This window comes from Gopherus flavomarginatus, chromosome 3, assembly GCF_025201925.1.
Source record: "Gopherus flavomarginatus isolate rGopFla2 chromosome 3, rGopFla2.mat.asm, whole genome shotgun sequence".
Lineage (NCBI taxonomy): Eukaryota > Metazoa > Chordata > Testudines > Testudinidae > Gopherus > Gopherus flavomarginatus.
The window spans coordinates 102,608,858-102,621,316 of NC_066619.1; the positions used below are offsets into that span (position 1 = coordinate 102,608,858).

General features: G+C 40.3%; 1 protein-coding gene across 8 annotated transcripts in view; it reads left to right on the forward strand.

The window, feature by feature from the left end:
- The window catches only part of TLE4 (TLE family member 4, transcriptional corepressor), a 123,106-nt gene that overhangs the window by 55,027 nt on the left and 55,620 nt on the right, over nt 1-12,459 (forward strand). For 4 of the 8 annotated variants that reach the window (XM_050944159.1, XM_050944163.1, XM_050944161.1 and 1 more), the window contains 2 exons: nt 9,012-9,216; nt 9,582-9,598. In XM_050944159.1, coding sequence (XP_050800116.1) covers nt 9,012-9,216; nt 9,582-9,598 — 222 coding nt within the window. The remainder of the gene's footprint in view (nt 1-9,011; nt 9,217-9,581; nt 9,599-12,459) is intronic. The other 4 variants (XM_050944160.1, XM_050944164.1, XM_050944162.1 and 1 more) reach the window with 1 other exon arrangement.

Sequence of the window (12,459 nt, forward strand, 5' to 3'; positions counted from 1 at the left end):
GTTTGAAATTAGTGGATGATGCATTATTTAAGACCATTCCTTGCATACTGTTTACAATTTTGGAGGGTTTTATGTACTATGTATCTGTGCAGCCCACATCACTATCGTGTTTAAACACCTCAGTAATGTGAATGACTTTATCCTAAAAAACCGATTGTAGAGTAAGGAAGTACTTTCTCCATTTTAAAGATGTGGAAACTGAGGCTCAAACATGGGTTTGATACAAGAGTGAGTGGGTGACCTTCTATGGTCTGCATTGTGCAAGAGGTCAGACTAGATGATCATAATGGTCCCTTCTGACCTTAAAGTCTATGATTCTATGAGGTACAGCGATTTGAGTGGGTCACCCAGGATCTCTCTCTGTCTGACAGAGCTGTAATTTTAACCTACCTTTTCTTAGTCCAAGTTCCTAAAGCACTTGACAGGACCTTTCTTTACCCAAGCTGCTGTAAGCGGAAGCTGCCCTAGAGGGCAACAAAAATTATTCTGGATTTCGGTTATTTGAATAATGGAGACGAGAGAGAGAGACTGGAATGCTGAAATTTCAGAAATAAAAGGGCGTAGGTCCTAATTAGAGCCCTGTTTGAAGAGCTGGGAGTGTATCCACTTATGTCAGTACAGAATTGTGGTCTGTGGGTCCAATCCTTCTCTCCCTGAGATCAATGGGAATTTTTTAATTGGCCTAAATATGAGCAGAAGTGTAACATAAGTGGAGATCTCCTGAGGAACAGAATGTATTGAAAAGAATGGATTGATGCCAAGAAGTTGCCTACTAACAAATTTCTATCCCAAGTAAAAGGTGTGCTGAAGTTGAAGGTATGTGTCTGTAAAAAATAGGCATATAATATAAACATTTAAATACTTAAAAATGTTGCATAGTATAAGAATTAGTCACTGTGGATATTAAAAATAGCCATCAAGCAATTTTGCGCCTAGCAGTTAAAAACCAGGAGGATGAAGAATCATTTTAGATGTAAAAGCAAGATAAACAAATACAAACCTATTTGTTTTTAATGTCGGGCCTTGCGTTCTTACGTAACTCAGGCTAACTCAGTGTGGCTCTTTGCCCTCCTCTAGTGGTTAGACCTCAGAGGTTTGAGTCTATTGCTGACTCCATGCTAATGGCTCAAGCAATACAAGCTCACTTTTTAGATTTAGAGGCCCTAAGTTCAAACCTGTAGGTGGTGAGGGGCATTGCTAAACTCTTCTAGCCCCTAAAGGTTCTGTAGTATGACTCATGAATCTCATGTGGCATTCCTTCAAATTTCCATAGATCAGTGGTTCCATACTTTTTTCATACCATGAACCTATTTTACAACACAAGTTTTAGGACCACCTATTTTGTAGTTTATGGACCTCCTCGCATCCACCCATAAAGAAAGGGATGTGGTGCAAAGATCCCTCTCCCTCTCCCCACCAAACCTTTCTGCAGCCTGTAAGTTATAAGTGCATGACACAAACGCTCCACAGTCTCTTAGGCATTGTGCAAGGAGACACACACACAAGAGGTATGGAGATTAAATCCATTTCTCTCAATGTGTGGATAGAGCATTTAGCTGAAATAGGTGGTGGTACTTCTGTGCACCCTATGTGTGGGCAGCTGTTGCCATTGAATGTGTGTAATTGTAATCCCATTGTTGCCATTACTAGCCTTTGCCAGACCACCCTCATCTTTGTTCTCCATTCTGATCTGTGCATAGGTGGTGGTGTAGGTCCCAGTGCTCCTGCAAGTGGAATGTTGGAGGTTCTGCTGTATATGGAGACTTCTGCCTTTTCTGTTGCGACAGGTGAATTTCATCCATGAGGAATAAAATTTGCCTTTTATTAGTTAGCAGTTGACAGTGGTGACCCTTTTAAAAAAGGGCTTAAGTGGAATAATTTTTTGCAAGAATTTCTGCCCTTTATCCAGAAGGTGATTCCAAATGTTCTCTTTTCTCTTCCTACCATTCAGGCCCTAGTTTACACTAGAAAATTAGGTCGCCATCACAGGTGCTGGCTTGCAATTTTCCCTGGGGGTGCTCAACCGCTGCTCAGCCCCAGACCCCCTTCCACACCCTGCTCCACTCCACCCCTTCCCCCAGTGCCCCACCCTGCCTTTTGCCACTCAGTTCCGCCCCTCCCCCAAGCATGTCCCTTCCTCCCAGCACCTCTGGCACACTGTAGAACAGCTGATCCACAGTGAGCAGGAGACATTGGGAGGGTGAGGGAGAAGTTGATTGGCAGGGCTGGTGGTTATGGGAGGCACTGAGGGTGGGTGGGAGGGAGGGAAACTTGGCTGCCAGTGGATGCTAAGCACCCACTATTTTTTTTTTTTTTTTATGGGTGATCCAGGTCACCATATTGACGTTGCACAGGGGTGGGAAAAATCCACACTTTTGAGTGGTGTAGATGAGTTGAATGACATCCCCATATAGTCAGCACCAGGCTGACGGGAGAATTCTTCCATCGACCTAGCTACGGTCTCTTGGGGAGGTGGGATTACCTATGCCAAGGGGAGAATGCCTCCCATCAGCGTAGTAGTATCTACCTGAAGTGCTCCAGCAGCATGGTTGCAGTGGCACAACTGTGCCGCTGCAGCATTTAAAGGATAGACAAGCCCTCATTTATAATTCAAAAATGTGTGGGTGGGAACTCCTGTCATTAAAATAAGATCCTGAATTCCAAATGCTCAGCAAAAATGTGCACACTGATTTTTGCAAGTGACTAAACATGTGTTCTTTTATAAAGGGTTTGCTACATTTCTTTGGCTGAATCTTTCTTGTTGGTTGGTTTGTTTGTTTCCTTTTTATAGCCCTAGGCTATATTGTTTAAGAAATCTCTGTACAGAATGGATGAACGGTGATACCTAGTATCTGTACTCAAGACGAAGAATGGAAATGTACTCATATTTTCTTTCATTCCATTGGTGTTTCTGGGTGTATTATCTTTCTAGGCCAGGGGTCCCCAACGCGGTACCCAATGACACCCACAGGGACATCTTAATGGGCTTGCGTCCTGGCCCCCGGGAGACCACCCACCGAAATGCCGCTGCGGCATTTTGGCAGGGACGTCTTTCAATAACGACACTTGTCGCCGACAAGTGACGTCATTGAGAGGCGTCGCCCCCGAATTTCATTGGGGACGCCTCTCACTGACGTTGCTTGTTGATGGCAAGCGACGTCATCGAGAGGCGTCGCCACCGAAATGCTGCTGAAATTCAGCGGTATTCCGGCGGGTGCTCTACCACCGCAGTGGTCCATTGGCTGGCACCCACTGTTCTAGGCCATTCAAAGAATCCTGGAGGCACTTGGGTAATATGTGCTTCCAACAGTTTCTTCAGTATTTTGTGTATATATGGTTATGTTAAATAGTCTACTTCATATTATGACAGTGACAATCTCCTTCCCCCTCCACCCCCACCCCTCCAGTCATCCAAGCCTGGTTCCCTTTCCTTCCTTCACATTGTCCAGTGTTTCTAGGATTTAAATCCATGTCTGTGAAGAAATAAGAAATTTGCCATTGTTTTTTTTCCTGTGGTCTTTTTTTCCCTGTCTCCTTTTTGCCTCTTTTTTTACTTTCTCTTCCCAGTCTTTCCCAGGCATTCATTGAAAGCACTCTTGTTCCTCTTTGTGGTCAGAAATGAAATCCATCAGCTTTTTCCAGTAAATTAGCTGTGTGTGTGAGAAGGAACTGTTCTGAGAGCTCACCTGTATCTAATACCCTTCCACTCCCCATACCAAGCATTCCAATTTGCAAAGTGATGGCTCTCTGTGTAGTGAGACTTCGAAGAAATCAGGCCATCTTCTGTGTTACGTGAATTCTGCTACCTCAGTTACAGCAAACCAGTCTCATATATTGCATACATTTAGCAATATTTTTCATCTTTATGGAGGGGCTCTTGCATGGATCTCTTTTTGCAGCTGATTTTACCATGTCTTTTCTTACTGTTACATTATTCATTAGGTTATCACAAAAATCTGTGTGTGTGTATGGGGCGGGGAGGAGTTGTGTGGCATTACCTCAGAAGGGAGACCTGTGTGCCTGTGGGAGGAAATATACAACTAGTGATGATTGTGGCAGGTGATATTAAGAGGTCTGTGCATGTCATGTTAGATGCAGGATTTCCAAGACACTATTTTTTTTCTTAACACACCCAGAGTCATGGGTGCCAAAGTACTCTAATCTCCTCTTATTTAATTGCTTTACTTGCTGATGTTTGAACCAGATATTGATATTAACTGCTTCCCCCTCCATGGGTTTTTGTCCTTCCTTTCCCTTTCACCTGCTTCAGTTTCTTGTAGCTGTTTTATATGTGATGCAGTCTTAATTATGATTTGACCTGAGCAATCATGTAATCTATGAAATCTAATAATATTTTTTCTGGATACTTCCTTGATGTTTCCTCCCCTCCTCTACTCTGTTGAAAGTCGTGTGGGTGTGCACGCATGTATGTGTGCGCACACAGAATATATAGATTCATTTGTTCACATCAAAAATGTCTCCGGGTTAGAGGAGGATGTTTGGGTGGTTTGGATAATAGCAGTGAGTTTTCAGGGTCTATAAAGGGAAAAGCGGTAGATTACTCTGACACAGAACTGCTTGGAAAGTATCCAGTAGAAACTTGAATCCTTTCCAGGAAAATAGGCTTTGATTGTGCTGACTATAACAAGAGAACATTAGAAGCTAATTTGTTAGTGGGTTTATTATCACATTTTACTATAAATTTGATTTTTTTTTTTTTTTAAGATGATGGGGCAAGGGAGTTAAGCTTAGCATCAATATTTAGAATCTCCTTGGTAGAAATCAGTGATATTCAGTCTCCAGGTAGAGAAACTTTTTGTAAAATACTTCAAACTATCCATTTAGAAGACAAAAGTAGTTTCACAATTGTAAACAAGGATGTCACTGTAGAGTATCTGTAAGAAAAATCTTAGAGAATCTGTTAACATCTGTTATTAATCAGTATTTTATCTTTTTGATACGTTTTCAAACATTTGATCTCTGTTTCAAATACCTAGATTGTTTCAAAAAGCATTTTGCTTAATGTATTTTTAAAAATATTTGCATTTTTGGGTTACCTCTCACTTACTTGATTCCTTTCCACCTTTGTAATGTTCCGTCTTGAGCAGCACTTGATGAAATAACAAATACATGCAGCCGTATTCTATATTGTACTTCTCAGCTAGTTTTAGATAAAAAAAAAAAGCTGCTTCAATCGAGTTAATTGTTATGATTAAGCACCCAAAATTATTCTGGGCAGTTTATAGTACAAATAGAAAGACATATGTCCTGCCTTAGAGTTTACACTCTTATGCCCTAATCCTGCAGACACTTAAGCACATGCTTAACTTTATGTATGTGGATAATCCCACTGTAGTCCACAGGACTGGGTGTGTGTAAAGCAAACCACATATGCGAATGTTTCGAAGTTATATAATTAGGGGGTAACAAATAAAGGAAGGGGGTAAAGGGAGCAAAATAATTACAACAATAAAATCACCTAGGTATTCAGTTTAGGCATGTACACAGCTAGCTCTTTCCATTAAAGATTGTTTCTCATTAATGTCCTGTCCTTTTAAACTTTACTTCAGATGAAGAGTATGCTAATTAATGTTGTGTTGCATGTTGGTGTACAGTTCTCTCACAGGAAGGGGAGAAAGCCTTACAATTTTGGAACATAGATGAATCATGATTTCAAAGTTAGTGCTTTTCAGTTTAAGATAAATTCCAGCTTCACAAAACTGTCAGCACAGAGCCAGATTTTCTGATCTTCTGTGGTCAGTTGTGTGACAAAAAGTAAATTTAAACCTGCTGGAGCTTTCTCCTGGAGAACTCTCTCTGCAAAGAAGAATGTCCAACAGCCCTATGCCAGCTGCCCTGCCCAACCCAACCCTACCCCAAGGTGAGCGCTGGGTGGGAAGGGCATCCATTACATCTGATCCCCTGCTGACTTAGTGCTTGCACCAGGGATTGAGGCTAGAGTAGGCCCTATGCTGGTCTAGCTTCCACTGGGGTCAAGAGGCTTGAGACCAGTGAGCCCAGCTGGACACAGTGGAGAATTGGTGCCAGTGTGTGTATTATTGTCTGAGTATAGTTACACATGCCAAAGATCACAAAATGGCAGTTAAAGATGCACAGGAAACTTCTAACACTTACCCCTTGTGCATATACTCTACCACACAGCCTTTAATTTTATGTTCATACTACTTTTTCTTCAGGACTCCTGCCGCCTTCAGTTCCCAGTACTCAGAGCCCTTCCTCCTTCTGTGTGCATGAGTACAAATCATAACCTCTTAAACCTGCAGCTCCACTGCAATATAAGCAGATGTGCACATCCAGTGGGATCCTGAGACATTATTCCATGGAAATTTCCACTCAGTTTATAAAGTACACATATTCAGTATCCATAGAAGTTCTGTAGTTTTAATCATTTAATACAATCCAGTGTACGTCCTCAGGCTGTTCTCTTTAAATCATTGCAACTTGGCCAAATCAAATCTAACTTCCCCTTGGCCAGTCAAGGCACCTTTGGGACTAAGGGGCTATGACCCTGGCGAATTTCAAGTTTCTAGCCCTTTCTGCTGAGGTGCATGAGCTGTTCAAAAAGAGATTGCAAATGGGTTGGGTTTTTTGCCCCCAGCAGAAAACCTGCCATTTTGTCCTCCCGCTCCTTTCATGCTTGAAAACAGCTCAACTGTTTTTAATTAAACTGGCAGAGAAAACAAATCACTTCTTGACCAAGAGCAAGTGAGCCAAATTTCATCTGAAGATACAACTTTGAGAAAGTTAGAAGCCACTGAGGATGAGCCGTTGTAAAGGAAACATGTAGACTTCTACCAGAGGTGTCATTATGCATATTGCTTATAACATCTAATTTATTTATAGAAAATGCTAATGCTGTTTGCTGCATCAGTGATACAGAGCATGGTACCACTATAGTACTGATGAAAGCAGATGCTTACTTTAGAAATGTCAGCGGAAAAATGGATGGAATTAGGGTGTGGGGGGGAATGATATTCCCCAAGCTCTGTCTACAAATCAAGGTACAGCCACCAGACACACAATACATTGTAGATTTTTGCTGTACTGTACTTCACGAGTGTCCTTTTTTTCTTATATAATTTGATCCTCTGGGAGATAGTTAATGTTGACATTATTTTCTGTCCGTGTTAACACCCCACTGAGGACAGAATTTCGGACTCCTCTGAATTATCATTTGAGGCTCTCTGCAGACCCAGGCAGACAGTGCTGCATCAGTTTATGCCCAGTTCTCAGTTTGGCAGCTTTCTTCCCAATGCTCTTTTATTTAAAAAAAAAACAAAACTTTGATGCTGGAGTACTGCGTGTCATTCTCCTAAATAAATAATACCATCTTGCAGAGTAGCTGCAAAGCAGCTACATTCAACCCCTGCAGCTAAACAATGCATCATTGTCATTTTAAATTCTGAGCAATAAAGCATCGTTCCATAAGAGCATTAAACACACACAGTTGATGCTTTCCACAAGGAGTGGAACCTTACTAGAATGATATTGGCTGATGAGCACGTTTAGGGCTGGCGGCTACTTCCCTCTTCCTAGGAGAAAACAAAAGCAGCAGAATTATTGATAAAGGTGGGGTAGGATAGGATTGGCTCTACCCATTTTGATTGCAAAACCAGTGTTACATTTCAAAAACTATGAAAGGGTGTCTGTGTTTTAAGAGTAGCGTCTTTAGAAAATGCAAACACCTACCAGTAACGTTTCAGACAAACTATTCATCATTTTTTATATTGGTTATACTATTTTAAACCAAACTCATTCTTGATTCAGGTTTAAAGCCAGGGAGGGGGAGGGAGAACTAATGGACAGTCCGTAAGCATCTTGATCCATTAAAATCAGAAGACGGAGTGGTGGGTTGGGGGGTAAATTTTCTATTAAATCAAAGATTTTTTAAAAAAAAGCAGGACCAGATATCTCATAATAAGGGATTTGATTTGATTTTACCATTAGTTAGTCGTGAGAAGTGGCAATTCTAAAAGTAAAAACAAATTTTAAAGCTAATCTAGTAACTGTATGAACAAAAATTTGATTGACTGACTATTATTGGGTAAGTCTTGAGCTGAGCAGATCCCTGATGGGATATAGTTAACGTAACATGCCCCCCCCCCTTTTTTTTTTTCTTTCCCTTCAATATCTACAACAAACCATCTACCCCACAATGGTTAGTAAAGCACAGAGCTTGATGCAGCCTTGGCTGAGGTCAAGCACTCCAGTTCTAACCTCTCAAGGGTTTTCTGTGTGTTGCCAGTGTACTGGTAAAAATGACTTTAAACTCTTGTCAGCGCAGTTACTGGTGCATGCATCACAGTCCCACTCAAATAAACCTGTCACAACACAGAGTCAGCAGCTAGAGAAGAGTACAAGGGCAGGCCTCTAGCTTTTCATTCGAGCATCGCTAAACGTGCACAGAGTGCCCAATTATTTCAGCATTATTGAGCAAGCCTACAGGAGGACCCAAGCCTTGCTACATTAGATTTTCTTTAGTAATTTGCTGAAGTACCGCTGAGGACACTTAAAGGGCTTAAAACGGTGACTGCAACCAGTTTCCTTTTTCTGGATTGTTAATTCAGGTTTTCTCTTTCAAATTAACTCTCACTGCATGCTGTGTAGTAGCGCTGGGAGAACTGTTTAACACTAATTTTCTCAATTTTCAGCTTTTTTCCCCCTGCTATAACTGCTTGTATAGTTATTCACATATGTTTTGATTAGACATGTATGTGGTGTGTCTTCCTGTAAGAAGAAAATCCATGACTTCTATCAGAGGAAGACAGAACTAGAACTGGCAAATCTGTTTACTTGATTCTCAATATTTTTTTTTCTTGGTTAATTCAACCTCCAATCTGAATGAGATTTAAAGTCAGTATTGTGCCCAAATATGTAGTCATCTTTGAAAACACAAAATGTGTGTGTTTATTGACATATATCTATATGTATCAATAGTTTAAACCCACTTTCTCAGAACAAGTTCAATATCTGTGTTTAATTTCTCACAGCAGCAACAACTCCAGGCCCAGCATTTATCACATGGACATGGTCTCCCAGTGCCTCTCACTCCGCACCCTTCAGGCTTGCAGCCTCCAGCCATCCCACCAATTGGCAGCAGTGCTGGCCTCCTGGCCCTATCCAGCGCGCTGGGCGGACAGTCCCACCTACCAATTAAAGATGAAAAGAAGCATCATGAAAATGATCATCAAAGAGGTAGGAGCTGCTAGATGAGCACAAGGCTTAGCTCGTCCATGCTTTTTGCTTGTCTCTTCTCTAAGAAAACAGTTTTCACAAGAACTCGCATATAATTGCTCCAGTATTTATTACCTAATTGTAGACCATAAGAAAATGTGTTCAAATGGTGGAAATCAGGCTTATAAATCTGGTTGTACAATATTAATAATTAACTGTACAGAGAAGTTAACATCTGTGCAATTTATTATTTAAGACATCATGATTTTTTTCTTCCAAGTATGATAAATGTGTAATTTTATGTAAACTAACTAGTACTTTTCTCTTTGTATTTTCCCCCTGCCACCGCCTCCTCTTCCTGCTTGTGTTGCTGCTGTTCTATGCAGACAGAGACTCCATAAAGGTAGGACTCTATTTCATAGGTGGAAGGAGCAACTTAAAAAGAATGTGCAGTACATTTTATTGCAGTTTGAACTAGAAATGTACAAAATGTCATGAATTGAAACTGGATTGTGATGTTTGTACTGATGAGCAGAATCTCCCGTAGATACAGTATTTCATTAAGAAAGTGTCTAATCATATACACGTCTAGGATTGCAGGATGATTTATTAGCCAATGAGTTTAATTATCGCATCTTTTCTCTTTGGCTGAGTCTTCAGACTTACATCCTGTTCCTACATTTGGAAGAGCAGAGCAGTTCTTATGTCCCACTTGAGAGCAAAGGGGGTGGAGGGGAAATGGGCTAGCAGGTGGTATTAACTATTTCGAGACTGCAGACCTATACTCTGAATATTTAAAAATATAAACTTGTCCGCAAACGTGGAAGATAAAATAAACTGTACAAGCTGTGGAAATAAAATTTTCTTTACCTCCTAACCACTCAGGTTATCCCTGTTAGAAATGGTTTATTCTTTAGCCTTATCTGAAGTGGTATAGGCAACCTGTTTTTTTCCAGCCCATAAAATATGACTATCACATTAATCCCCTCTCACTCCTCCCCTTTTCTCCACATCCCCTAAATTTCCTGACCCTGAATTAATCTCTATAGGTAGATAGCATGAGGTGTTTGCAAGGCCATATAAATTCCAATATTTATAAAGGGACACATGACATGTACAGAGTGACTTGCATAGTTTATGAATGTACTAGTGTATTTTTGTTTGTATAAGCACGTATACCAGGATGCTCATTCATACCTGGAGTACAATCAAATTGTGTGTGAATTTCCAAATCCAGGTTTTAAAAAATGTACCTGTCTTCTACTAGGCATAAGAATAAGCCTAAACAGGCACTATCAAGTATGAAATGTGGGTTGGGGAATGTATTTCTGGCCATGCCTTCCAAAGGAATAAAACGTTTGTGTACATTTAACAGTTATAACAAATTTTCAGTCAACTTTCTAATTTTTATTTAAAAATGTAATTTACAACTAGAGCTGGTCAAATAGCAGAAAAATATATTAATTGAATAAATCTGACATAGGTGTTTGGTAATATTGCCAAGCCTAATAGCCAGAGGACCATATTTACTGCCCACATGGTTAAAAAATATTGGTAGTAAGGTCAATCACATTGTCCAGGGGGATGACACAGCTGATAACTCACTGTCATCACCCTTTGTTCCACTTGACAAAAAGCTTCTGGGGAAGGGTAAGGTGTCAGGATTCTTACCTGAGTTCTCTGCTCTGGAGTTTTGTCTGTCATATTATCTTCTGGCTAGTAGATCTCTGATAAATGTTAATCATTCCTCCCCAAGCTCTTCCCTGGCTACTCTCGGTTCCCCCTTCTCACCTCCAAGTCCCTTGGATGCAATGACGAAAGGGGGTGTTTCTTTGGTCTTGTTGCTGCAGGTTGGGTGTCTCTTCTACTCTAAACTTTCTCCAGCCTGCCTTAACTGCCACTGACAACTTCGCCAAGTCAAAGCACAATGAAATTGATCTGATTGTCAGTTTTATTGTTGGCCATAAGGGTGTCTGAATATCAGCCATGAACTGTCGGTTTTCACTGTGAGCAGCAGAGGCGCTGCAGCTGTCTGTCTGCAGACTTGCAAAGGCAACACTGCATTAGTTTTTCTGTCTATTTAAGTTCTCTACCACAAGGGTTAGAAACAGGAGTTTTGTTATTAAACAAAAGCTTAGGTGGTACAGGAGATAATGACACTGCATCTCCTACTCACCCTGGACAAATATTTCGGTGACTTTTTTTTTTAAGTTCTGATTAAATATATAAGTAAATCTGTACACATTAGACTAGAATTACCCAGGAATTCTCCTCTATCTGTATCGTCTAATTAATCTGAAGCCACAATAAAACTTCACTGTTTTCTCATTATGAGTTATGTATGCACATTTGCAAAATGTACGTACATACATACACAAAACTGAATGGAGTTCTATTAACATATATATTACACTAATCACTATATTAAAATAGTATAGTGCTAATAGTACAGAATAAATCTTGCTTCCCTATTCTCCCTCCTCATCCATACCAAAAAAAGAGGTGAGGGCTGTACACTGTATTTTGTATTCATGCTGGAAAGGTAAATTGTTTTGCAATTATGTGGAGTGATTCAATGAATGATCATACATATGGCTAGAGAGACTGAGAGAAAGGTGTGACTATTTTGTACTGATTTATTATGGAATGATAGCTATAAATAGATGTTTGTCTTGTATAGTGTTCAAATTATGAGTTGGACTGTGTCAGTTTTTAGGGCTTGCTGCCAGCTTTGCAAGGTGAAATAGTTTGCTAATTTCCTTAAATGTTTTCAGTGATGCCCAGAGTAGCAGTTCGTCGCTTGTTCTATTGATCTGTCCTCCCTTAAGTGGCTCCTGGTTAAGAGAGGCTTTTATGATTGTCTGCTGTGTGACTTGAGATGGTTTTTATCAGCCAGAACGTGCCAGTTGCCAGCAGCTGGAGACTGTGTGCTTGTATGAAATAATTTATTCATGCAGGATAATGCTCCTTAACATTTAACAGGTAATGAACGTGACATAAATTTCCTTCTTGCTTCTGATTTTTCCCTTTCCTCTTCTAATGTGCAAACAGGCAGCTCTGGTACTCTAAATAATAAGTAATTTTTGGCCATCTGTCAAAAGGAAATTTCAATACAAATTTAAATTAATGGTGCCTGAAATTTTTTATAGCTCCTCTAAAAGCCTCTAATGTGCAGAAAATCCTGAATCTGCTGGTAGTAATTAGTGTAGCATGTAATGAGGATATGGGCAACATTATACAGCCCCAGTGTAACGTTTTGATATG